Source organism: Pantherophis guttatus, chromosome 18 (assembly GCF_059756535.1).
Source record: "Pantherophis guttatus breed Tessera chromosome 18, ASM5975653v1, whole genome shotgun sequence".
In the NCBI taxonomy this organism is placed as follows: Eukaryota; Metazoa; Chordata; class Lepidosauria; order Squamata; family Colubridae; genus Pantherophis; species Pantherophis guttatus.
Genome location: NC_142080.1, coordinates 5,076,493 through 5,102,505, shown reverse-complemented (window position 1 = coordinate 5,102,505; position 26,013 = coordinate 5,076,493). Strand labels below are relative to the sequence as shown.

The 26,013-nt window shown below is 50.6% G+C and overlaps 1 protein-coding gene across 3 annotated transcripts; it reads left to right on the top strand.

The window, feature by feature from the left end:
• The first annotated feature begins 812 nt into the window (after positions 1 to 812).
• On the top strand, positions 813 to 26,013 carry MTA2 (metastasis associated 1 family member 2). Of its 3 annotated transcripts, none has more exons than XM_087881102.1 (18): positions 813 to 1,064; positions 8,957 to 9,024; positions 9,193 to 9,286; positions 12,874 to 12,991; positions 14,163 to 14,226; positions 16,054 to 16,171; positions 16,267 to 16,369; positions 16,471 to 16,570; positions 17,474 to 17,662; positions 18,277 to 18,351; positions 19,565 to 19,623; positions 20,601 to 20,698; positions 20,906 to 21,045; positions 21,848 to 22,076; positions 22,170 to 22,259; positions 23,205 to 23,323; positions 23,849 to 23,997; positions 25,042 to 26,013. In XM_087881102.1, the coding sequence occupies exons 1-18, from the start codon at positions 1,037 to 1,039 to the stop codon at positions 25,211 to 25,213; spliced, it is 2,013 nt and encodes a 670-aa protein (XP_087737228.1). In that variant the 5' UTR covers positions 813 to 1,036; the 3' UTR covers positions 25,214 to 26,013. The 3 variants fall into 3 exon arrangements, with proteins under 3 accessions (XP_087737228.1, XP_087737227.1, XP_087737229.1); XM_087881101.1 differs by having other exon boundaries at positions 831 to 1,064; positions 23,827 to 23,997; XM_087881103.1 differs by lacking the exon at positions 23,849 to 23,997 and having other exon boundaries at positions 831 to 1,064.

Below are 26,013 nucleotides of genomic sequence, written 5' to 3'. Positions count from 1 at the left end.
CCAGCCAGCATGCTTTAAGACGGGTGGACTTCCACTCCCAGAATCCCCCAGCCAGCATGCTTTAAGACGGGTGGACTTCAACTCCCAGAATCCCCCAGGCGGCATGCTTTAACATGGGTGGACTTCAGCTCCCAGAATCCCCCAGCCGGCATGCTTTAAGTTGGATGGACTTCAACTCCCAGAATCCCCCAGCCAGCATGCTTTAACGGGTGGACTTCAACTCCCAGAATCCCCCAGCCAGCATGCTTTAACGGGTGGACTTCAACTCCCAGAATCCCCCAGCCAGCATGCTTTAAGACAGGTGGACTTCAACTCCCAGAATTGAAGGCATGAAGGCTGGGGGTTTCTGGGAGTTGAAGTCCACCCGCTCTTAAAATCCCTAATGTTTAGAAACCACTCGCCTTAAAACGATCACAAATCATTTCATAGGGTTCCCAAATGCTATCCCGCCTATGGCATGTACGCACGTGCTCATCAGCGCCTTGATTGCACGCTTCCCACTTGACAGTTGCGAGACCCCTTTAAAAAAAATAGGGAAGTCCTCCTGCGGGTAGGAAAGAGTTAACCTCCCATTCCGGAAAAAAGACCCGAAAGCGCTCGATTCTACCCTCCCGGCCCGAAGATCGGCGGAAAAACCCGAAGGAGCCCGCTCTTCCTCCGAAGCCCCGCCCATCCACCCGAAGTTCGATACGTCGGAGGAGGAGGAGAAGAGAGGGGAAAAAAAAAAAAAAGCCCTTCTACACGAAGTGGCCCAACGAGTTGTCTTCGTCTCCACTCGGACGTTGTCCCCGCCCTCCGGGTGAAACTTCCGGAAAAGCCCGAGACTCTCCCTGCCGATTGGCCTGCCGCTTCTCACCACACGAAGCCCGACCGGAAATGCCCGAGCGCTTCCGGAAAGTGCCGAAGGGCCGGCCCAGGCTGCGTGAGGGGGAGCGACTGAGGCGGCTGAGGCGGCGGCGGCGGGAGGCGATGAAGAGCGGCCGGGCCCGGAGTTGCTGAGGCGGCCGAGGCAGCCGGGAAAGGGACGCCGAGCGCCATGGCGGCTAATATGTACCGGGTGGGCGGTAAGGAAGCGGCGGCGGCTCTTCTTTTGGCTCTTTTATTTGTCCCGGCGAGGAGGGGGGGGGAGGGGCGAGGAGGGGGGGCCCGCCTGAGGGGTTTATTTAAAGCACAAAAGGGGGGGAGGGGTTGGGTCGCCTCGGGGAAAGGGGGGGGCGGGTGGGGGTGGGGGCTCTTTTGGGGGGGAGGAGGCCCCGACCAGGAAGTGGGGGAGGGGAGATTTGAAAGGAAAAAAAGGGGGGGACAGCCCCCCCCATGGAGGGGGGAGGGGCTGTGTTGAAATTTGGGGAGGGGTCCCCCCAGTTTTTATGGTCCCCCCCCTGTTTTGTGCCTCCCCCCTTTTTTTGGTGGTGGGGGAGGGGTTGTGAAATGTCTATTAAGAGGTAATTTCCCCCCCCAACTTGGTTCTCCCCCCCCTCCCCCTCCCCCCAAGAATGTTGCTGGATCTCTGGTTCCATCATCCACTGCTTCTTGGATTGAAGATCCCATCGTCCCCCATCCAGAGCTGCTTCTTTCCAAGGTGGAATTGTCAACCCAAGTGAGATGGGTTTGAAAAGCCCATGATCCCCAGCCGGGATTCCCCACATGCCCCTGGTCTTACATTCCCATCAGCCTCAACTCTCCTGGCACTCCCAAGTGTATAGATGACAGTGCCCATCATCCTCAGCCTGAATTCTTCATCCTCTGGTAGTCTCCAGGTTATAGGCTAGGACTCCCATCATCCTCAGCCTCAACTCTCCTGGCACTCCAGGTGTATAGGCGACAGTGCCCATCATCCTCAGCCTGAATTCTTCATCCTCTGGTAGTCTCCAGGTTATAGGCTAGGACTCCCATCATCCTCTCCCATTTCCTAGCCCTCCAGATGTGAGGGCTACGGTGCCCATCATCCTCAGTCCTGAACTCTCCATCCTCTCCCAGTTATAGGCTAGAACTCCCATCAGCCTGAACTCTCCCATCTCCTGGCACTTCAGATGTGTTGGATGCAATGCCCATCATTCCCAACCTGAACTCGCCATCCCCTGGCACTCTCCAAATGAGCTAGCCTAGAACTCCCATCATCCCCAGCTGAGTTCTTCATCTCCTGGCACTTTCCAGATGTGCTGGGCAATGAAACCCATCATCCCCAGCTCAGTTCTCCACCCCCCCTGGCATCTCCAGATGTGTTAGCCCAGAACTCCCATCATCCCCTGCTGAGTTCTCCACCCCCCCCGGCACTTTCCAGATGTGCTTAGCAAGAACACCCCTCATCCCCAGCCAAAGCCCTGGCTGTCTCCAGATGTGCCATGCAGAAATCTTCGAGAGCGAGGGTAACATGCATATGAAAAGCAACTTGATTGAGAAAATGGAGCCATTTAAATTAAATTAAAAATTAAATAGTTTGGTTACGAATGGAGATAAAGGCAGGGGTGAAAGCATCTTGATGGGAATGGCAGAGAAGCTAAAAATAAATGGGTGGGGGCGTTATAATTAGGGTTTTTTCCCCATTTGATTAAAAAATGACCTGGGCAGGCATAGCAGCAAACTTTTATTTTATTTTTAAACTGCCTTTATTATTTTCAGAAATAAGGTGGCAAATACATCCCAACACACCTTCCTGTTCCTCTTTTCCTCACAACAACCCTGTGAGTTGTGTTTGGGCAGAGAGAGAGAGAGAGAGAAGGACTGGCCCAAAGTCACCCAGCAGGCTTCCGTGCCTAAGAAGGGACTAGAACTCACCATCTCCTGGTGATTCATTCAAAGTCATCCAGCCAGCTTTCATGCCTAAAGTAGGACCAGAACTCACCGTCTCCTGGCGATTGGCCCAAAGTCACTCAGCCGGCTTTCATGCCTAAGGCAGGACTAGAACTCACCGTCTCCTGGTGATTGGCCCAAAGTCACTCACATAGCTTTCATGCCTAAGGCAGGACTAGAACTCACCGTCTCCTGGTGATTGGCCCAAAGTCACTCAGCCAACTTTGATGCCTAAGTCGGGACTAGAACTCACCGTCTCCTGGCGATTGGCCCAAAGTCACTCACATAGCTTTCATGCCTAAGGCAGGACTAGAACTCACCGTCTCCTGGCGATTGGCCCAAAGTCACTCAGCCAACTTTGATGCCTAAGGCGGGACTAGAACTCACCGTCTCCTGGTGATTGGCCCAAAGTCACTCAGCCAGCTTTCATGCCTAAGGCGGGACTAGAACTCACCATCTCCTGGCGATTGGCCCAAAGTCACTCAGCCAGCTTTCATGCCTAAGGCGGGACTAGAACTCACCGTCTCCTGGCGATTGGCCCAAAGTCACTCAGACGGCTTTCATGCCTAAGGCGGGAGTTATCCCTGTCTTTCATGACAGATTGGGGGAATTAGGGTCCCATCAAATCTGAGGGGGGGGTGGGATGTGAGATGGATGGATGAACAACAAAGCCAGGATTTTGTTTAGATACAGGGAGGAGGCGATTTGACACACTCTTTTAGTGGAGAGAACGAAAAATCAGTATAAAAAGGCAGGTGGCCCTTCAATTCAGAGTCCCAGAGGGCGTAGCTGCAAAGTTAGCAGGTAGAGAGTGTTGATCCCGATGCAAGACCCGAAACAGGATGCTAAAGAATGCCCAGGAGAGCAGTAGAACCTCCATGTGCAGGAGCAGTACGGGGTAGTCCTCGACTTACAACAGTCCACTTAGTGACCGTTCGAAGTTACAATGGCACTGGGGGAAAAAAATGTGACTTATGACTGTTTTTCAGGCTCGTGACCATTGCGGCACCCCCCCCATGGTCATGTGCTTTACGTTCGGCCGCTTGATACCTTGACCCGCGTTTATGACGGTGGCAGCCTCCCGGGGGGTGTGTGTGTGTCACGTGATCCCCTTTTTGCGTCGTCATTGGAGGGGCAAGATTCACTTAACAACGGGTGATTCACTTAAAACGGGGCAAGGAAGGTCGTAAAACGGGGCAAAAGGCTCACTTAACCAATGTCTCACTTAGCAGCATAAATTTTGGGCTCAATTGTGGTTCGCACGTTGAGGACTACCTACATATCTGAATGCCAGGTGGCAAAAAAGCCCAAAAAAGCAGAGAATATTCTTATTTTGAACAGGGACAGAATGCCAGCTTTTCATCCAAACCCAAATGAGGATCTTGAGTTTGGCCGTGTTGTTTTTATCCCTTCTTCCTCTTCGGTCGGTGCAGAATCCCTTTTTTTTTTATTATTAAATTTGATTTATATGCCGCCCTTCTCCGGAGACTCAGGGTGGCTTACAATGTGCTCAGCAATAGCCTTTTGTATATTTTATACAAAGTCAGCTTATTGCCCCCACAAACTGGGTCCTCATTTCACCTACCTTAGAAAGGATGGAAGGCTGAGTCAACCTTGAGCCTTGGAGAGATTCGAACCAGCAGAAATTGCAGGCAGCTGTGTTAATGACAGGGTGCACTAAACCACTGTACTATCAAGGCTTTTGCCCCCCTCCCCGCTTCGTCTCAGCCGGGCTCGCTTCCTGGGCACCATCAGGCTGAACAGGTGAGATGGGAGGCGGCCAGCCTGCTGTCTCCCATCTCACCTGTAAAAAAGAAAAGTCCAATTCTGAATCTTGGCCTCGCCAGCTAAAAATATTGGGCGCCCGAAACAAAAGAATTCACTTTGCAACGAAAACCTCAAAAAGTCGTCTCGGTTTCAGAAAAGCTGGTCTCTTTAACTAAAACGAGGGACGCGGTGGCCCAGGGCCTAAGACGCTGAGCTTGTCAATCAAAAGATCGGCAGTTCAGCAGTTCGAATCCCTGGTGTCGCCTAACGGGGTGAGCTCCCGTGATTTGTCTCAGCTTCTGCCAACCTAGCAGTTCGAAAGCAGGTAAAAAATGCAAGTAGAAAAATAGGGGCCACCTTTGGTGGGAAGGAAACGGCGTTTTCCGTACACCTTTGGCGTTGAGTCATGCCGGCCACATGACCCCGGAGACGTCTTCGGACAGCGCTGGCTCTTCGGCTTTGAAACGGAGATGAGCAGCGCCCCCTAGAGTCAGGAACAACTAGAGGGGAACCTTTTCCTTTATGCTAAAAAAAATCTCCAAATCTGAAGATCATCAACAAGAAGAAATTGGACTGCCATTTGTCAGAAACGGTGTAGGGTCTCCTGCTTGGGCGGGGGAGGGGAAGGGTTGAGCTAGATGACCTACAAGGTCCCTTCCAACTCTGTTAATCTGTAATCCATTCCAGTATCTCTGGATGGATTCTCTTGGTTAAATTCTCTATAGGCTCTCTGGATCCAACATCCGTTTTTCTTTGCTCTTTTATGGGCTCGCATCAGAACCGGTCCAATGTTGATTTCAGCATTTTGGGAAGGCCTATTTATATATATATATATATATATATATATATATATATATATATATATATATATATATATATATATATATATCCCATTGCTATATATATATATAGAGAGAGAGAGAGAGAGAGAGCGCGCGCGCAATGGGAACAGATATAACAACTTGAATTCCTTTGAATAGGTCAGCTATGAATGGGCCAAAAAGCGCCATTTCTTTTACCTAGCCAAGATATGGTGGTTTGTCCTTAAGATCCCGACGTCCAGTGGTCAGCCATTGTAGGTGTGGAATTTAAAAACAACAGTCAGGTTCCTTTGTCCTGCCTTATCCGACGGCTATAAATATTACTAAGATAATGCAAGAATATATAGACGGAACAACTTGCAGTCTAATCTTAGATTTAAGGGGGCACAACCTTCATTTTGACTTCGGAGATATCCCAAAGCTTGTCCGATGGTTTATATTTAATGGGGCTGAATGAGGAAAAGGTGAAATAAACGGCTGGAAACGTGATTTATATTTCGCATTTCTTAAGCGTTCCGTCTAAATTGGGAGATTGGGTTCGTTGCGTTTAATGCCCACCAGCTAAGAATCGCATTGCGTTTCTGCCCTGTTTCTTAACACACAACATTTTGGCAAAGTTGCCGCTTTCAATTTAAAACCGGGGCATTTAGGGTGCTAACTTGTGCCGAAGAGCAAAAAAAAATAAAATTAAAAAAAAAAATTACCCAAAGTATTGAGACTCCGTTCGGTCCCACTGCGTTTTCATTGGATGATTTCAGGTTTGTTGTTATTACAACTCCCCTTCTCTAACTTGGACTTTTCCAGAAGGGTTGGACTACAATACCCATGAATCCTAGTCAGTCCAGCTGTTGAGAGAGTAGAGAAGAGGGAGCACCCCTAGTTAGGATCCCCGTCCCAGGGCTGACTTTCTTAACCGCGCTACAGAGTTTTGAAGGGAAGTGGCCTTTTTAAGAACGGGCAGGACATTCTGAATTGTCTATTTTTATATCTTTATTATTTTGCAAAAACAACTCAAGGCAGCGAATATAGCCCCATCCGCTTTCTTTAAGGTGAGTTGGGTTAAGAAAGAGGGACTGGTCCAAAGTCACCCAGCCACCTTTCGTGCCTAAGCTGGGACTAGAACTCACAGGCACCTGGCGATTGGCCCAAAGTCACCGAACTGACTTTCATGGCTAAGGTAGGACTAGAACCCAGGGCCTTCCATTTTATAGCCTAGTGCCTTAACAATTAGCCCAAACTGGCTCTCCTTGGTGTGTGTGTGTGTGTGTGTGTTGTGTGAGTGTGAGAGAGAACTTGTCCTTGATTGGGCTATAGAGGACTTCCTGGCGACCCCCAAAAAAAGACTTCCAATGGAAAATACATTTGCGAGAAAACAGAATTATTACTGCGAATATGTTTGTGACGTACAGTTTAGCCAGATGTTTTAAAAACTGGTTTGGCATTAACACCTGGGATAGGCAGAGAGAGGTTGGTTATTATTTTGTCTCCTGCCAAATTGTTCAGGCTTTGAGGGGGGGGAAGGGGGGACGCTTTTTGGTCCGATTTCCGCCCCGGGCGGGGGGGGGGGTTTGAGAAGATTTCGCCTCCTTCCGCCCCCTTCAAACGGCTGTCAGTTCTCAACCCTCCCAATCGAAGGAGGAAGTGAAAACTTGAAAATAGAATTATTAACTACCTGGATAGGCATGGTCAGTTGGGACTTAATATGGTCTCGTCATCCAGTCTTTGCCAAAATCTCAGTTTTAGCGTAGAAGCTCTGCTCTAAAATGAGCGTAGATCAAAACTTCGGTAACTTTTAAGATGTGTGGACTTCAACTCCCAGAAGCCCCCACCCCCCCCAAAAAAAAAACCAGGAAAGGGAATTCTGGGAATTGAAGTCAACACCTCTCCAAAGTGGAAAACTTCAATCATGAGAAACTCTGCTGTGGATTACAGGTAGTCCTCGAATTCACAACGGTTCGTTTAGTGACCGTTCAAAGTTATAAAGACGCTGAAAAAAATGACGGCCGTTTTTCACAGTGACGACCGTTGCAGGATCACCACAGTCACATGGTCCAAATTCAGACACTTGGCAACTGGTTCATTGTTATGACGGTTGCAGTGTCCCGGGGTATTGTAATCCCCTTTTGCGACCTTCTGATAAAGGGGAAGCCGGATTCACTTAACCACCGTTTGACTTAATTTAACCCACGCCAGTGATGCACTTAACAACTGTGGCAAGAAATGTCGTAAAAATGGGGCAGAATTCACTTAACAAACGTCTCACACTCAAACCACTGGAAATTTTGGGCTCGATTGTGGTCGTAAACCGAGGACTACCTGTATAATGGAGAACCTCTGCTCTAAAATTAGTGTAGATCAAAATTTCTCAATTTTTAGCAAATTTAAGGACACGTGGACTTCAACTCCCACAAGTCCCTAGCCGGAAAAGGGAATTCTGGGAGTTGAAGTCCACACATCTTCAAAGGGAGAACTTCAATCTTCAGAAACGCTGCTGTGGATTATAAAAGTAATTTTTTTCTCCCCCCCCTTGGGAAATCCCCCGTTTCAATCTCAATTTTGCCGTGGATTCACTTAGGGACTTAAGGAAGTTCTGAACACACCTTAAGGATTCTCACCGTGTGAAAGTCGGTAATAATAATTCTGCCCAAATATTTGGCTCTAGACAGGACGTTTTGGAGTCAAAGTCTTGAAACACTTGACGGATTTACGATTTCAACAAAAGCAACCCATTTTCCCCTCCCCCCCCTGATAATTAAGTTGCAAAATTCAAAATTTAGCGGAACGCTAGGAGTCCATTTTCATGTTTAAAGAAACCAGGAAGTAATTTCTGTGGCTGTTTAGCCATTCAGGATGTCTGTGGGGTTTTTCTTTTTCTTTTTTTTTCTTCTTTGCTTGAACTTGAGCCGTGTGTCCATTTTACACTAACTGCTTCCCCCAACCTGGATAGAGGAGTCAGCCTTGGAGTCTGAAAGTCCAAAATCAAAATCAGAATCCACCCCCTCCCCCCCAGCTAAAAAATAAGTCCAGCTGCCTGAGTTACCGCCCGGAATAACAGAGTCGGAAGGCACCTTGGAGGTCTTCTAGTCCAACCCCCTGCTTAGGCAGGAAACCCTCCACCACTTCAGACCAATGGTTATCCAGCATCTTCTGAAAAACTTCCAGTGTTGAAGCATTCAAAACTTCTGGAGGCAAGTTGTTCCACTGGTTAATTGTTCTCACTGTCAGGAAATTTCTCCTTAGTTCTAGGTTGCTTCTCTCTTTGATTAGTTTCCACCCATCGCTTCTTCTCCTGCCCTCAGGGGCTTTGGAGAATAGCTTGACTCCCTCTTCTTTGGGGCAGCCCCTGAGATATTGGAAGACTGCTATCATGTCTCCTCTAGTCCTTCTTGTCATTAAACGAGACATACCCAGTTCCAGCAACCATTCTTCATGTGTTTTAGCCTTCGGTCCCCTCATCATCTTGGTTGCTCTCCACCATAAAACATCGTTTATTCCCGAGGAACGTCACTGGCTTCTTATATTTCTCCTCCTCCTCCTCCTCACTTCTTCCCCCCCTTCTGCTTTCTCCTCTTTTCCAGATTACGTCTATTTTGAGAATTCCTCTAGCAATCCCTACCTCGTCCGTCGCATTGAGGAGCTCAACAAGGTACGGGTTTGGGCAGGTGGGTGGGTGGGCGGGCATTGGTTTTTCCTGGAGATGCGGATCCTTTGCATCCGAATTGGGAATTGGGGGTATCGGGGATGAGAGGGGGTAGGTGGGGAGGGTCTCCAGGCTGGAGCATTTGATCGACCAGCAGCGTTTCTCACCCTCCAGACGGCCAATGGCAACGTGGAGGCGAAAGTGGTCTGCCTTTTTCGACGGAGGGACATCTCCAGCAGCCTCAACAGCTTGGCTGACAGCAACGCTCGTGAGTGGCCGGGGGCTCCTGGTGGGCTGGACCTTCCTTCCTTTCCTTCCTTCCTTCCTCCCTTCCTCCCTCCCTCCCTCTTTCCTTCTTCCCTTCCTCTCTCTCCTTCCTCCCTTTTGTCCCTCCCTCCCTTCTTCCCTCTTTCCTCCTTCCCTCCCTCTCTCTCCTTCCTCCGTTCTTTTCCTCCTTCCCTCTTTCCTCCTTTCTCCTTCCCTCCCTCTCGCTCTCTTTTTCCTCCCTCCCTCCCTCTCTCCCTTTCCTTCTTTCCTCCATATTTCTCCCTCCCTCTCCTTCCTTCCTTCTTTCCTTTCTTCCCTCCATATTTCTCCTTTCCTCCCTCTCCTTCCTTCTTTTTCCTCCCTTCTTTCATCCCTCCCTCCTTCCCTCCCTCTCTCTCCCTCCCTCCCTCTTTCCTTCTTTCCTCCATATTTTTCCCTCCCTCTCTTTTCTTCCTTCTTTCTTTCCTCCCTTCCTTCATCCCTCCCGTCTTTCCTTCCTATTTCTCCTTCCTTCCCTTCCTCCCTCCCTCTTTCCTTCATATTTCTCCCTCTCCTCCCTCCCTTCTTTCCTCCCTCCCTCCCTCCCTCCCTCCCTCCCTCCTTGTAGGGGAGACTTTGGGTCACAAAGCACGGTTTGAGATGGGTAGAAGAGCCTGTGGAGTGTGGGGCCACAGATTCCCCCCCTCCCCTTCTCTCTTGCAGCAATAAGGAAACAATTCACCCAGGAAAGGCGGGCGGGGGGGGGGGACGGCTATTAAAAACGCCCCACCCTCTGCTGGGCCCAGCCAGAATCAAAAGCCAGCCGGATTGCATGCGAAACACACTGACATGTACACGTGCTCACAGGTGGAATACCGAAGGGCAGAGAAGGGACTGTCGGGGGTGGTTTTTTTTTTTTTTTTTTGGACGTGTACCAACTTGGCGGCGGAGCTAGGTGCCCGACTGTGGGGTGGAGAGAGAGAGAGAGAGAGCGCCTAGCACAGGGAGAGAGGCTGGGCCAAGAAGGGCAAGGCAGGTGCTGACAGTTCGGGCCGGCCCAATCCCCAGCGGCTGAAGGGTTAACCGAAGGAGGTTTGCAGCTGTGCGCTTGGGAGGTGGGGGGGGGGCAGAAGGAGGAGGAAGAGGAGGGATTTCTCTGGGGTTTCCCAGCCTCTCCAGCAGGGGCCGGTGGCCTTAGTGGGTTTGCCTGATTGGGCAGAGAGGGAGGAGGGGGCCGCTCTCACCCCCAAGGTCTGCCCTATCCCTGCAGAGAATTGCCTGACCACCCTTCCCCTCCCCTCCCCCACCCACAGGGGTGTGTGTAGGTGGGAAGGGGAGGGAACACCCTTCCACTTCCTGTCCTTCCCACCTCTTTGGGACACTGCCAAGCTCTAGAAATAGAAAGGGAGGGGGGGTAGGAAGAACAATGCTTGTGGGGGGGGAGTGCTCTAAAAAGGCCCAGGAGAGTGTGTGTTTTCTGGAGAGAGAGACAGAGAGAGAGGAGGGAAAAACAGGGTGCAAAATTGGCAGGAGAGCCGAAAGGGCAGGAGGGATTGGAATCTGGTTTCCTTTACACACAACACACACACAGGCACACACACCCGTGGCCTTGGGGGCACAGAGGCTCCTGAGCTGAGAAATCCAAGGGTGTGGGATGAAAGTTGTGTTCAGAAGGCTTTGTGCCAAAGAGTAAAGGCAGAAGGTGTAGATTTTAGGACGAGCAAAAAAAGGGAGAGTTTCTCTCTCTCTCTCTCTCTCTCTCTCTCTCTCTCTCTCTCTCTCTCTCTCTCCTTCCCTCTCTCTTTCTCTCTCTCCCTCTTTCCTTTTCTCTTTTTCTATCTCCCTCCCTCTCGTTCTCTTTCTCTCCCCTTCTTTTTTCTCTCTTTCTCCCTCCCCCCTTTCTCTTTCTCTCCTCCTCTCTCCTTTTCTTTTTTTCTCTCTCTCTCCCCCTCTCTCTTTCTCTCCCCCTCTTTTTTTCTCTTTCTCTCCCCCTCTCTCCTTTTCTCTTTTTCTCTCCCTCTTTCTCCCCCCTCTCTTTCCCTCTCTCTCTTTCCCTCTCCCTCCCTCTCTTTCTCTCTCTCCCACTCCCTCTTTCTCTCTTCCTCTCCCCCCCCTTCCTCTTTCCCTCTCTCAGCTTAAGTGGCTTTTGTTCAAAATGGATTACACAGCCTGGGACACAGCAAGTAACAGACATCTGAGTCAGCACTTTCTTGTGTGTGTGTGTGTGTGTGTGTGTTTGTGTGTAATCCCTGCCTTCCTTTTGATAAGAATGTTTCTCAACCATGGCAGCTTTAAGATGGGTGGACTTCAACTCCCAAAACTTGTTGGGTAATTCTGGGAGTTGAAATCCACCCCTCTTAAAGCATGCCGGCTGGGGGAATTCTGGGAATCAAAGTCCATCTAGTACTGGGAGTTGAAGCCCACCCCTCATAAAACTGCCAAAATTGAGAAACGCTGGTCTAGAATGATGGGTTTGTGATACTGGCTTTAGAGTCAGGCAGCGACTCCTGAGCTCAGTCTCTTCCCAAGAATCCCAAATTGTCTGCCATCTCAAAATGATGCACAATCTTCTAAGTTCCTGGTTCTCAAGACGATGAATATATATATATATATATATATATATATATATATATATATATATATATATATATATATATATATATATATATATATATATTTCTTTTCTTTCCTTTTCGTAGGCTTTATGTGTATTTCTCTTTAGCCAGGTTCTTCCTACGTAAACCAAGATTTTTATGCAGCCCTAGTTCAGTGAAACTGTGGATTGTGATTTCACTGAACTAGGGCTGCATAAAAATCTTGGTTTATGTAGGAAGAACCTGGCTAAAGAGAAATATGTATGTATGTATGTATGTATGTATGTATGTATGTATGTATGTATGTATTTCTCTTTAGCCAGGTTCTTCCTATGTAAACCAAGATTTTTATGCAGCCCTAGTTCAGTGAAATCACAATCCACAGTTTCACTGAACTAGGGCTGCATAAAAATCTTGGTTTACGTAGGAAGAACCTGGCTAAAGAGAAATATGTATGTATGTATATATGTATGTATGTATGTATTTCTCTTTAGCCAGGTTCTTCCTACGTAAACCAAGATTTTTATGCAGCCCTAGTTCAGTGAAATCACAATCCACTAGTTCCTAGGCTTTTTTCAGGCAGCCAGCAAACACTCTGCTGCCCATTGGGAGACTAAGGAGACTAAGATAGATCTATTTCGGACTTATTAGTCCTCATCAGTTAGCCACACCCTCATCCCATGTATCCTCCCTGTAAAGGTACAGTATTTGTTTTCTTTTCTTTTCGTGGGGCTTTATGTGTATTTCTCTTTAGCCAGGTTCTTTCTACGTAAACCAAGATTTTAAAACACATTTTTAGATGGAGTTGGAGACCTCTTTTAAGCTTGGCTGTAAATATAACTCGATGCCCCGTCTCATCGGTCGCGCCAGAGGCGGCTGGTCCCCTGGGGAAAAGTCCGAATTGTCCTTTTCTCTGAGCTAAGAAGGACTTTCTCGAAGCCCTTCTCTCTTTTCTCCCTTCCTCTCCCTCATCTGTGCTCTCGTCTCCCCTAAAAAAAAAAAAAATGAACACCAGGAGAATTTGAAGAAGAATCGAAGCAGCCTTCCGTTTCGGAGCAACAGCGGCATCAGCTGAAACATCGCGAGCTCTTCTTGTCCCGTCAGTTCGAGTCCCTGCCCGCTACCCACATACGGTGAGGAGATTTCTTAAAAGAAAAGACTACAGTAGTGGGCAAAATTGTGGAAACCTCTTGGGAACTGTATTTTCTAAAACTAGCTAATAATACCACTTATTTTTTTGAAGTACCATAAAATTATATATCAATGGAAAGATAATTGAATCAAGAAAGTAATGCAATAACTTTTAGGAAGGATTTGCTATTAGCAGTTACAGTATAAAGAAGAAAACTGAAACATGTAGAAAGAACGAGATAGACAAAAATGATTACGGTAGAAAAAACGAGAGATACAAAAATGATCCCCATGTCAGTTAATCCTTACTTGGGTACCCTTTAGCCTGAATGACGGCCTTACAACGTCTTCCCATGGAGTGAACCAAATTTTTTAGTTCTGCAGCTGTTATCACGTGAAACCAAGATTGAATGATGGCTTCTATTAACTGGGTTTTATTGCTGGGTCACTTCTGACTAACCAGTTCCTTTAGTCGGCTCCCTAGATTTCCAATTGGGTGAAGGTCTGGGCTATTCCCAGGCCATTCCAGCAGTGGAATAGGATGATCTTGAAACTCCAAAGGAAAAAAAAAAAAGTGGAGTTATTAGCCATCAAACCTCAAAAACACACTTTTCCCAAAAGGTTTTCCACAATTTTGGCCACGACTGTAGAGCGTGAATCATTTGCTCATCATCATGGTATGTAAACATTACTGCCCTGAAATAATAGAACCTGTTACCGTGAGGTTCCTCATCGGTGGGGAGAGGGCAGGAAGACCGGTAGTCCTCGACTTACGACCGCACCATTGAGCCCCAGGTTTTCTGTCGCTAAGTGAGGAATTTTCATAAATTTTCCATTTTACGACTTACCTTGCCACGTTGGTTGAAGTGCATCCCCGCGGCGGTTAAATTAGTAACGCCGCCGTTAAGTGTGAATTCCGGCTTCTCCCAAGGACTTGGCTTGTCAGAAAGGTCACAAAAGGAGGATCACGTGACTCCTGGACACCGCAACCGTCATAAGTTGGCAAGCATTCCAGTTTTGATCACGTGACCATGGGGGAACCATGCTGCAACGGGCATAAGCGTAAAAACGTGCCCTGAGTCCCTTTTCTCGGTGCTGTTGTCACTTCGAACGGTCGCTAAGTGAACTGTCGTAACTCCGAGGACTGTGACCCCCTGTTTTGTTCGGTTGCAGGGGGAAATGCAGCGTTACCCTCCTCAACGAAACGGATATCCTCAGCCAGTACTTGGATAAAGAGGTGAGACAGTGCAGTGGTGCGTGGGGACTGGCCTTGGGAGCTGCAGGCACGGAAGAGGAAGAGGTCTCGGCCCACTGAAGGGAAAAGTGGGACTAGATGACCTCCAAGGTCCCTTCCAACCCTGTCCCTGTTAAAAGGAGCCTGGGGAACCTCTCAGGAAGGGACTTTCCTCCGAGAGTAAAAGGAAAGGAGGGCAGAGGTGCTTTCAAGGCGTGCCAGGTTCTCTCCATGGAAGCTGACAGTAAAGACGGAGCTGGAATCTCCTGCTCGTGCGGCTTCTCCGGACTACCTCACAGGGGCAGAAGGCGGGGAAGATGGAAAACATGGAGGTTCCTCAGAGGATGCTAAGATCTGGGCTTCCCGTGACAGAGGCTCTTGACTCCCTTGGGGAAGGAAGGAGGGAGGGAGGAAGGAAAGGAGGAGAAGGGAGGGAGGAGAGGAAGGGAAAGGAGAAGGGAGGGAGGAAAGGAGAAAGGAGGGAGGAGGAGAGGGAAGGGGAAAGGAAAGGAGGAGAAGAGGGAGGAGAGGAAGGGAAAGGAGAAGGGAGGGAGAAGAGGGAGGGAGGAAAGGAGAAGGGAGGGAGGAGGAGAGGGAAGGGGGAAGGAAAGGAGGAGAAGGGAGGGAGGAAGGAAAGAAGAATAAAGGAAGGAACAGAGAGAGGAAGGAAGGAAAGAAGAGAGGGAGGAAGAGGAGGGAGGAAGGAAGGAAAGGAGAAGAGGGAGGAAGGAAGGAAAGGAAGAGGGAGGAAGGAAGGAAAGGAGAAGAGAGGGAGGAAGAGAAGGGAGGAAGGAAGAACAGAAGGAAAAGAGGAAGGAAGGAAAGGAAAAGGGAGGGAGGAAAGGAGAAAGGAGGGAGGAGGAGAGGGAAGAGGAAAGGAAAGGAGGAGAAGAGGGAGGAGAGGAAGGGAAAGGAGAAGGGAGGGAGAAGAGGGAGGGAGGAAAGGAGAAGGGAGGGAGGAGGAGAGGGAAGGGGGAAGGAAAGGAGGAGAAGGGAGGGAGGGAGGAAAGAAGAATAAAGGAAGGAACAGAGAGAGGAAGGAAGGAAAGAAGAGAGGGAGGAAGAGGAGGGAGGAAGGAAGGAAAGGAGAAGAGGGAGGAAGGAAGGAAAGGAAGAGGGAGGAAGGAAGGAAAGGAGAAGAGAGGGAGGAAGAGAAGGGAGGAAGGAAGAACAGAAGGAAAAGAGGAAGGAAGGAAAGGAAAAGGGAGGGAGGAGAGGGAGGAAGGAAGGAAAGGAGAAGAGGGAGGGAGAAGAGGAAGGAAGGAACGGAGGGAGGAAGGAAGGAAAGAGAAGGAGGAAGAGGGAGGGAGGAAGAACAGAAGGAATGGAGGGAGGAGAGGGAAGGGAGGGAAGAAGGAGGTGAGTAGAGGAAAGGGAGGGAGGGAGGAAGGAAAGGAGAAGAGAGGGAGGAAGAGAAGGGAGGGAGGAAGTAAGAACAGAAGGAAAAGAGGAAGGAAGGAAAGGAAAAGGGAGGGAGGAGAGGGAGGGAGGAAGGAAGGAAAGGAGAAGAGGGAGGGAGAAGAGGAAGGAAGGTATGGAGGGAGGAAGGAAGGAAAGAAGAGAAGGAGGAAGAGGGAGGGAGGAAGAACAGAAGGAAAAGAGGGAGGAAGGGAGGAAAGGAGAAGGAAGAGAGGGAAGGGAGGGAAGAAGGAGGTGAGTAGAGGAAAGAGGGAGGGAGGAAAGGAAGGAAGTAGAAAAAGGGAAGCAGGCAGATCAGCTGGGAGGAACGAAGGAAGGAAGGAGGGAAAAGGAGAGAAGAGCAGGCCAGGCATTCTCTCCAGAGGGATTCTCCGCCAACGACCTTAAAGGCTTCCGTCTTCCTTTTCCCAGGACTGTTTTTTCTACTCGCTGGTTTTTGACCCCGTTCAGAAGACCCTCTTGGCTGACCAGGGGGAGATCCGGGTGGGCTGCAAGTACCAGGCGGAGATCCCCGAGCGACTGGCGGAAGGTGAGCGAAGGGCGGCTCCGGGTTCCAGTCTGGGGCGAGGGGAGCAGGTGCCCACCACGAGGGCTGACCCTCCCCCCCCCTCCCTCCGTCCCCAGGGGAATCCGACAACCGGAACCAGCAGAAGATGGAGATGAAGGTGTGGGATCCGGACAACCCTCTGACCGACCGGCAGATCGACCAGTTCCTGGTGGTGGCTCGGTGAGATCCAAGGGCAGAGCGGCGGGCGGGCGGGGCGGCTCAGGGCCCGGTGGCAGAGCAGGGGGCGGTTCAACCCTTGTCCTCTTCCTCTCCGGCCTCAGGGCGGTGGGCACCTTCGCACGAGCCCTCGACTGCAGCAGCTCCATCCGTCAGCCCAGCCTTCATATGAGTGCGGCGGCGGCTTCTCGGGATATCACGCTGGTGAGGATGGGCAGTTGCCTTCCTTCCTTCCTTCCTTCCTTCCTTCCTTCCTTCCTTCCCCCTTCCCTCTCTTTTCCTTCTTTGCTTCCTTCCTTCCTTCCTTCCTTCCCCCTTCCCTCTCCCTCTTTTTCTTTTCTTGCTTTTCTTTTTCCTTCCCTCCTCCCCTTCCTCCCCTCCTTCCTTCCTTTTCTTCCTTCCTTTCTCTTCCCTCTCCCTCTTTTTTCCTTCCTTTCCTTTTCTTTTCCTTCTTTGCTTCCTTCCTTCCCCCTTCCCTCTCCCTCTCTTTTCCTTCTTTGCTTTCTTCCTAACCTCCTTCTACCCTCTTTCCTTCCTCTTCCCCTTCCCTCTCCCTCTTTTTTCCTCTTTTCTTTCTCCTTCCCTTCCTTCCTTCCTTTTCTTCCTTCCTTCTCTCCTTTCTTCCTTCCTTCCTTCCTCTTCCCCTTCCCTCTCCCTCTTTTTTCCTTTCTTCCTTTTCTTTCTTCTCCCCTTCCTTCTTTTCTTCCTTTTCTCTCTCTCCATCTTTCAATCTATTTCTCTCTTTCTCCCTCTCCCCCCCTCTCTCTCTTTCTGTCTTTCGGTCTCTCTTACTCTCTTTTTTCTTTTTCCTTTCCTCTCTCCTTTCGTTCCCTTCCCATTTCTCTGTCTCTCTTAGTCCTTCCTTCCTCTCCTCCCCTCCTCCTCCCCTCCTCCTCCTATCTCCCTTTCCTTTCCCTCCTTTCCCTTTTATCTCTGTCTTCCTTCTCTTTGATGTCAGTTTGTTCTCTTTTGCCCCTGCTAAAATCTTGAATAAAAAGCGAGGCGTCTTTGAGCCACAAACTGCACTCTGTGGTTTCTGTGTCCGCGAGAGGCAGCTGGTCACTGCTTCCCTCCCCCTCCCCCCCCCCTTTCTCTCTCTCTCATCAGTTTCACGCAATGGATACCCTGCAGCGTAATGGCTACGACTTAGCCAAGGCGATGTCGACTTTGGTGCCCCAGGGCGGGCCTGTGCTGTGCCGGGACGAGATGGAGGAATGGTCGGCTTCCGAGGCCATGCTGTTTGAGGAGGCCCTGGAGAAATACGGCAAGGACTTCAACGACATTCGGCAGGACTTTGTGAGTTGGGTTGTGTGGCTCAGGGGCTCCTGGTTACAAAAAGGCCTTCTTTTGTACGTAGCTAGTCCTCGGTTTACGGGGATGCGGTGGCTAAGACGCTGAGCTTGTCGATCGAAAGGTCGGCAGTTCAGCGGTTCGAATCCCTGGTGCTGCCGTGTAATGGGGTGAGCTCCCGTGACTTGTCCCAGCTTCTGCCAACCTAGCAGTTCGAAAGCACGTAAAAAAAAATGCAAGTAGAAAAATAGGGACCACCTTTGGGTGGGAAGGGAACAGCCTTCCGTGCGCCTTTGGCGTTGAGTCATGCCGGCCACATGACCACGGAGGCGTCTTCGAACAGCGCTGGCTCTTCAGCTTTGAAACGGAGATGAGCGCCGCCCCCTAGAGTCGGGAACGACTAGCACATATATGCGAGGGGAACCTTTACCTTTACCTAATGACTAGTAAATTATAAAATAATAAAAACTCACTTCACAACCATTCCGGGCAGGCTCCATGATGGTCATAACTGGAGAACTGCCCATATGGAGTCTTTTATTTGTGGCTGGATTAAATGTAAGAGCCAGGATTTCCAGCCCCTCATCCTCTTCTTAAAACCCCCTCCCCTCTCTTGTCAGCTCCCTTGGAAGTCCCTGGCCAGCATCGTCCAGTTCTACTACATGTGGAAAACCACAGACCGATACATCCAGCAGGTGAGGAAGGGTCTTTTGGGGAGAGGGCAATTCCTTCCTGGAAGGGAGGGAAGGGGTGCATTTTCCGGAGACCCCTTTTCGGGATGTTGTTCGCCTGGCTAAGTGGCTTTCAGGCTGTTTCTCGGGCTGTTTTCAGGCTGTTTTTGGCCCAAAAAATGGCCTGGTTTTTTGCCGGTTTTTGGGTTGTTTTCAGACTGTTTTTTTGGGCCATTTTCCGGCTGTTTTCCGGCTGTTTTTCGGCTGTTTTGTCCTGAAAAATGGCCTGGTTTTTTGCCGTTTTTTGGGCTGTTTTCAGACTGGTTTTTTGGGCCATTTTCCGGCCATTTTTCGGCTGTTTTGTCCTGAAAAATGACCTGGTTTTTTGCCGGTTTTTGGGTTGTTTTCAGACTGTTTTTTTGGGCCATTTTCCAGCCATTTTCCGGCCATTTTTCGGCTGTTTTGTCCTGAAAAATGACCTGGTTTTTTGCCGGTTTTTGGGTTGTTTTCAGACTGGTTTTTTGGGCCATTTTCCAGCCATTTTCCGGCCATTTTTCGGCTGTTTTGTCCTGAAAAATGACCTGGTTTTTTGCCGGTTTTGGGGCTGTTTTCAGAGTGGTTTTTTGGGCCATTTTCCAGCCATTTTCCGGCTGTTTTGTCCTGAAAAATGACCTGGTTTTTTGCCGGGTTTTGGGTTGTTTTCAGACTGTTTTTTTTGGGCCATTTTCCGGCCATTTTTCGGCTGTTTTGTCCTGAAAAATGACCTGGTTTTTTGCCGGTTTTTGGGCTGTTTTCAGAGTGGTTTTTTGGGCCATTTTCCAGCCATTTTTCGGCCAATTTTTCGGCTGTTTTGTCCTGAAAAATGACCTGGTTTTTTGCCGGTTTTTGGGCTGTTTTCAGAGTGGTTTTTTGGGCCATTTTCCAGCCATTTTCCGGCCATTTTTCGGCTGTTTTGTCCTGAGAAATGGCCTGTTTTTTTGCCGGTTTTTGGGCTGTTTTCAAGCCATTTTGAGGCTGTTTTTTTCGGCCTTTTTGATGCCATTTTTGGGCCATTTCCTGCCGTTTTCAGGCCGTTTTTGGGGCCGTTTTTCAGAAACCAGAAGAGCAACTGGCGACGGTGCGCTTGCCCGCAGGGAGGGCTCTGGGTGCCATCGGTTCACCATCATGGGACTAGATGACCTCCAAGGTCCCTTCCAACTCTGTTACTGACCCTCTCACCATTTCCTTTGCGGTGCAGAAACGGTTGAAAGCGGCGGAAGCTGACAGCAAATTGAAACAAGTCTACATCCCAACCTAGTGAGTATTCCCTATCTCGGGATTTGAGGGGGAGGGGGCATTGGGGTCTGATTTCTCCCCAGAAAGACTGCATTGGGACAGAGAAACCCCCCCTCCCCTCCGCCCCTCCCACAAGACCCAGGAACTTCTGATTTGTTGGGGAGAAAAATTAAGGGGAGATATATATATATATATATATATATATAAAAATTCTTTTTAATTCATAGGCTCAAATGTATGATATTTTTGTAGTCAGGGTTTTTTCCTATGTAGATAAAGTTGTTAAATGGCCATAGTGGGATGATCTCTCCAATCATCACTTTCAGGCCTGTCAGACATTTTGTGTTGTTTATTCTGAGACTTATGGGAGACTGGGATAGCACTATTTCGGTCTTTGGTGTGGCTGGCCGATGAGGTCCAAAAAGACCGAAATAGTGCTATCCCAGTCTCCCATAAGTCTCAGAATAAACAACACAAAATGTCTGACAGGCCTGAAAGTGATGATTGGAGAGATCATCCCACTATGGCCATTTAACAACTTTATCTACATAGGAAAAAACCCTGACTACAAAAATATCATATATATATATATATATATTGTGGAGATGAGGAGGAGCATATATATATATATGCTCCTCCTCATCTCCACAATCCCCACTCCCTCCTAGCGCTGATAATGCTACCTAGTTGGGTCATGAAACGTCTGCAGCAAAATCCCCAAGCTCAGAGAGCACCAAAGTCCTCCTCCTCCTCCTCTTCCTCTCCATAAACCTCACCTTGCTTCTAGCACTGATGATGTTCTGTAATTGGGTAATGAAATGTCTGCAAGAAAACCACAAAGCACCCCCCCCCCCAAAGAAATCTGGAATCAGGCTGTTGGCTTCGGGTCTGAAAATAAAAACCTAGCGGAGTTATCCCCATCCCCTCACCCCCTCCACCCCCCACCCCCGGTGCCATTCTTCTGAGGCCCTTCTTCCTTCTTCTCTCCCCTTCCCCAGTACAAAACCGAATCCGAACCAAATCATCTCGGTGGGCTCCAAGCCAGGAATGAATGGCGCCGGCTTCCAGAAAGGTCTCACCTGTGAGAGTTGCCACAGTAAGTCTCCTCCACCGAGAAATCGGGGCTCTGCCACCTCTTCTTTCTGCTGGATACGGAGCCCGAATCGTCTCTTTACTTGCTCTGCCTGGGGGGGGAAAAACCGTCGGAGAGGGCTGAACCCCTGCAGCAGGAGGAAAAGGGGTGTGTGTATGGGGGGGTAAGATGTCGATGAGGTCTTCACCAGGCCCTTCTCTCGCCCCGCAGCCACCCAGTCAGCCCAGTGGTACGCCTGGGGCCCCCCTAATATGCAGTGCCGTCTCTGCGCCTCTTGCTGGATCTACTGGAAGAAATACGGGGGCCTCAAGACGCCAACGCAGCTGGAAGGAGCTGCCCGTAGCATCACAGTAAGAGTGACACACACACACACACACAAGCCCTTGTGGCTTTGTGTTAGAGGTGGGGAACTGGCTCGGGACACCTAATTCTGTTGGATGCTGGTTGCGAATCGGGAACGCCAACAAGAATGATTCCTCCGCTTAATAGGGAAGGCAGCTGTGTGGGTAATGTTCCCCCACCGTTATTTTTATTCGTAACTCAAGGCGGGGAATATCCAAGACGCCGTCTGTCAAACTCGATTTCATTGAGGGCCAGGCTCACCCCACCCCTGAGGTCAAAACACAATTCAAACACAGTAGCATGACGTCACTCGTGTTGGGAGGGTGGGGGCGAGTCTGCGGCAGCCCGAGCGCTCTGCCAGAGAAAATGGACTCCCGAGCTCCGTTTTCGGCTGCGGCGGCCTCCTGCAACCCTCCGCCAGTGAAAACGGAGCTCACGGGTGCCGTGCGCGGTCCTCGTGTGCTCTGTTTTCGGTATCAGAGGCATTGTGGGCCAGTCCTTCTCTGTTTCCAGAGCAGCCCCCCAGGTCGGATCTAAGCCCTCCATGGGCCGGATCCGAGTTTGATACCCCGACTTATTACAACAAGACTTGGTGGGTTGGGTTGAGAGAGAGGGATGCAGCTGGCTTTCATGCCGAAGGTGGGACTAGAACTCACAGGCTCCTGGTGATTGGCCCAAAGTCACCCAATTGGCTTTCATGGTTAAGTCAGGACTAGAACTCCCAGGCTCCCGGTTTCCAGCATGGTGCCTTCTCCGATAAACCAGACTTTTCCTCCGAGCGCCTCCATGCCATCCTTCCCTCCTTCTCAGGAGCCCCACTCTCGGGGCCACACGTCTCGGCCGGAAGCCCAGAGCCTCTCCCCGTACACCACCAGCGCCAACCGGGCCAAGTTGCTGGCGAAAAACCGGCAGACTTTCCTTCTTCAGACCACCAAACTGACCCGCATCGCGCGGCGCATGTGCCGGGATATCTTGCAGCCACGGAGGGCCGCCCGGCGACCTTACGCGCCCATCAACTCCAACGCCATCAAGGCTGAGTGTAGGTGGGGGGGGAGAGAATGGGGTGGGTGGGACGGGCAGGGAGAAGTAAGGGGGGGCTCTGAAGTAAGGTGTGGCTTCTTTTCCCCTCCAGGCTCAATCCGGCTTCCCAAGGCAGCCAAGACGCCCCTGAAAATCCACCCTCTGGTCCGTCTTCCTCTGGCCACCATTATCAAGGAGCTGGGTAAGGGGCCTCTGCGCAGTTGGGAATGGTCTCCGTTCCCGGACAATTGTTAGCAAAATAAGAGATTTTCCCCCCTCACACACACCATTTCTTCGGAAGGAAGGAGGTCAGGTACAATCGTGAAGGAGGGCGGAGGATGGATGGGAGGGAAGGAGGGAGGGAAGAAAGATGAAGGGAGGGAGGAGAAGAAGGAAGGAACAAAAAGACAAAGAGAAAGACAAGAAAGAGCACGAGAGAAAGAAAAAGGAAGGAAGGTGGTCGGGGAAGGAGGGAGGAGAAGGGGCCAAGTACAATCGGAAAGAAGGGAGGAAGATGGAGGGAGGGAGGGAGAAAGATGAAGGGAGGAAAGGAAGGAAGGAAGGAACAAAGACCAAGAGCAAGAGCGAGAAAGAGCACGAGAGAAAGAAAATGAAAGGAAGGAAGAAGGTCAGGGAAAGAGGGAGGAGAAGGGGCCAAGTACAATCGGAAAGAAGGGAGGAAGATGGATGGATGGGAGGAAGGGAGGAGAGGAAGGAAGGAACAAAAAGACGAGACAAAGAGAAAGAGACAAGAAAGAGCAGGAGAAAGAAAAAGGAAGGAAAGAGGGAGGAGAAGGGGCCAAGTATAATCGGAAAGAAGGGAGGAAGATGGATGGATGGATGGGAGGGAGGGAGGGAAGAAAGATGAAGGAAGGAAAGGAAGGAAGGAACAAAGACAAGAAAGAGAGAGCAAGAAAGCGCGCGAGAGGAAGAAAATGGAAGGAAGGAGGTCAGGGAAAAAGGGAGGAGGGAGGAGGAAGAGGGAGGAGGAAGATCGATGGATGGGAGAGAGGGAGGGAAGAAAGAGGAAGGGAGGAAAGGAAGGAACGAACAAAACGACAAAGAGAAAGAGCAAAGCACAAGAGGAAGGAAGGAAGGGAGGAAGGATGCGAAGGACTTTCAGCACCCTATTTGTTCTTTTCCGCAGCTGCCCAGGCGCCCCTCAAACCCCGAACTCCTCGCGGCACCAAGACGCCCATCAACAGGAATCAGCTGACCCCAAACCGAGGGCTGGCTGGCATCGTGAGCAAACGGACTTTCGAGAACGTGAGTAGCTGAGCTGCGAGCCGACAGGCCTTGCGGGGGTGGGGGGTGGGGGTGGGTGTGGCGGGGGTGTCTGTGTGGGGGGAGAGGAGGGGAAACAATCCCGAGATTTGGAAAGCCAGCAAGGGGAGAAGTGGCCCCCCGGTAACAACCCTCCGCGTCCTTGTCGTAGTTGATGCAGTTTGGGAGTCCATCTACGCGGGTTGGTTTTTTTTTTTCTTATTTTTCCGCTATTGCTCGTTCTGTGCAGCTTCCTCCCTGCGGAAGTGGGAAATAATCCACTTTTATTCACTTAAAACACCAGTACGGCCAGCCTGTGTTAACAAGATTCAACCAAATCTTGTCTGACCCCCCCCAACCATCGCCCGCCCACCCCCACCCCCCTTGTCTGGCAATGCAGAAGGAGGTGGATCTGGAGCGGGAGGTGGGGGTGGCTAGGCGGAGGGGCGGAGGGGCGAGCAAGAGGTAGACACTGCTTTGGGGGGGGGTGTTCCTCTCGCTGATAGCTCTGTGTGCGACCGGGCGCAGGTGGCAGGGGGCGGGCTCCCCTTCTCGGCCAACGGACGGCCCCTAACGTCCGGCATGAGGTCAAGCAGTCAGCCTGCCCTGAAACGTCAGAAGCTGAACCCGGCCGACGCCCCCAATCCTGTGGTGTTTGTGGCGACCAAGGACACCAGGTACGAAGGCAGGGGCTTAGCGGGGGCGATGGAGTGGTGTCTGGGGAGAGAGACGGCAGGAAGAGAGAGAAGAGGCGGCTGAGCCCCTCCCCAAAGGAAAAAGGGGTGTGTGGAAAACACCCTCCCTAGTTTCCTAGGTTGTAAAGGCGGGGGGTGGGTTGGGGTTGGGGGAAGAGAGAGAGAGAGATGGATTTTCAAGGTTTGCCAAATTCCGCTCCTGGGATGGGACAAGAGGAAGAGCCACAGACTCGGCCACGGTCAGATCAGAAGGGAAAAAGGGGTGCATGGAAAACATCTTAGGAGGGACCCTCCCTAGTTTCTTAGTCTGTAAAGGGGGGGGAGATGGACTTTCAGATTTGCAAGATTAATGGAGCCTTACAAGACAGCTCAGTATTTCTGAGTGTTGTACTACCTTGCAAGGCTGGCGGGGAGGTGATGGTGGGGTGGGCCACTTCATCGACTCCCCCCCCCCTCCCCTCTCTCTGGCCTTGGGAGGGTGATCGGGGGTCCAGTCCTCCTGGCTTTGACGCAGAGCGTGTGACAATCCCCTGCATCAGAACGGTGGAAACGCCTGGATTCTCCCCTCTTGTTCTAGAATGGCCAGGCTCCTCCTGGCAACCTAGGTCAGTCTTTCTTAGGCGTGGCCCCTTTAAGAGATGGGTGGACTTCAACTCCCAGAATTCCACCCATCTTCAAACATGCTGGCTGAGGAATTCTGGGAGTTGAAGTCCGCCCATCTTAAAGCATGCTGGTTGGGGAATTCTGGGAGTTGGAGTCCACCCATCTTAAAGGGGCCCCGCTGGAGACACACTGACCTAGAGATTTGCTGGTTGGAAATATTCAAATGCTTCAGAAGCCAGGGAGCTGCTGGACGACTGCTGACTAGGGAGACCCCCTGAGAATTTGGGGAAGGGTGGGGGGGGAGAGAAGAGAAGCCAACGGTTCTTTTCTCATCTCAGGATCTTTGTCTACACCGCCCTGCCAGGCTGGGCAACCCTAAAAAAAAAAACGAACAACCCCGTGCTGCTCTTTTTCGTTCCCTAGAGCCCTTCGCAAGGCCCTGAGCCACCTGGAGATGCGCCGGGCTGCTCGCCGTCCCAACCTGCCGGTGAAGGTGAAGTCAGTCCTGCCGCTCAGGCCTCTGGGGGCTCCCCTGTTGCCCGTCCCCCCAGTCCATCCTGCCAGCACCAGCGAACCCATCATCCTGGAAGACTGAGTGCTGAGCTCCTCTCGCAGCCCCTCTAGGAATCCGCTAGCCACCTCTGCCCAGCCCCTCGAAATCCACGCCGGAGGGCCCTTTCCGTCGCCAAGCACTTCGCTGGTTACGGGCCGGGAGGGTTTGGTGGTTGGGGGGGGAGGCGGGCCTGCCTGCCCCCTCTTTCCCCCCCCCCCGGGGTTGGATCCTGGGGGGGTGCGGGCGGTCTCCCACCCTCTCTTTTTTATATATAAATATATTTTTAATTTCCACATTTTACATTTGTACTCCCCTTCCCCTCCCTTCCCCTCCCTCCCTTTCTCTGCTCCTCGCTGATCTGAATGCACAAAGTCGCGCCTGCGTCCGTAAATTTTTTTTTTTTTTGGTTTTTTTTTTTTTTTTTTTAGGGGCGCCTTCGTTTTTCGCCTTCCTCCTCGTTTAGGGACGAGGGAGGTGGGGGCGACGTTAAGAGAGGCGTGGGATGGGGAGGGACCGTTTCGAAACGGCGTTCCTTTTCCACCGGATCTCTCTCTCTTTTCCCCCCCCCTTTCTCGGTGTCGTTTTCTCTTTCTCGGGTCCCCTAAAACCTCCTCTCTTCTCTTCCTCCTCCCTCCCCAATTTGGGAACAAGGAGCCCCCTCCTCTCTTTCCCCCCCTCCCTCGCCTTCTCAGCCTTGGACGAATTCCCTTTTTTTTGTACATGGTTTTGGAGAGCAAAAAAAAAAAAAAAATGTCAGGTTTTTTTAAAGTCGGTCTCTAACTGGTTCTTATAGCAACGACAACGAAAAAAAATAAATAAATGAATAAATGCCGTTTTCTTCA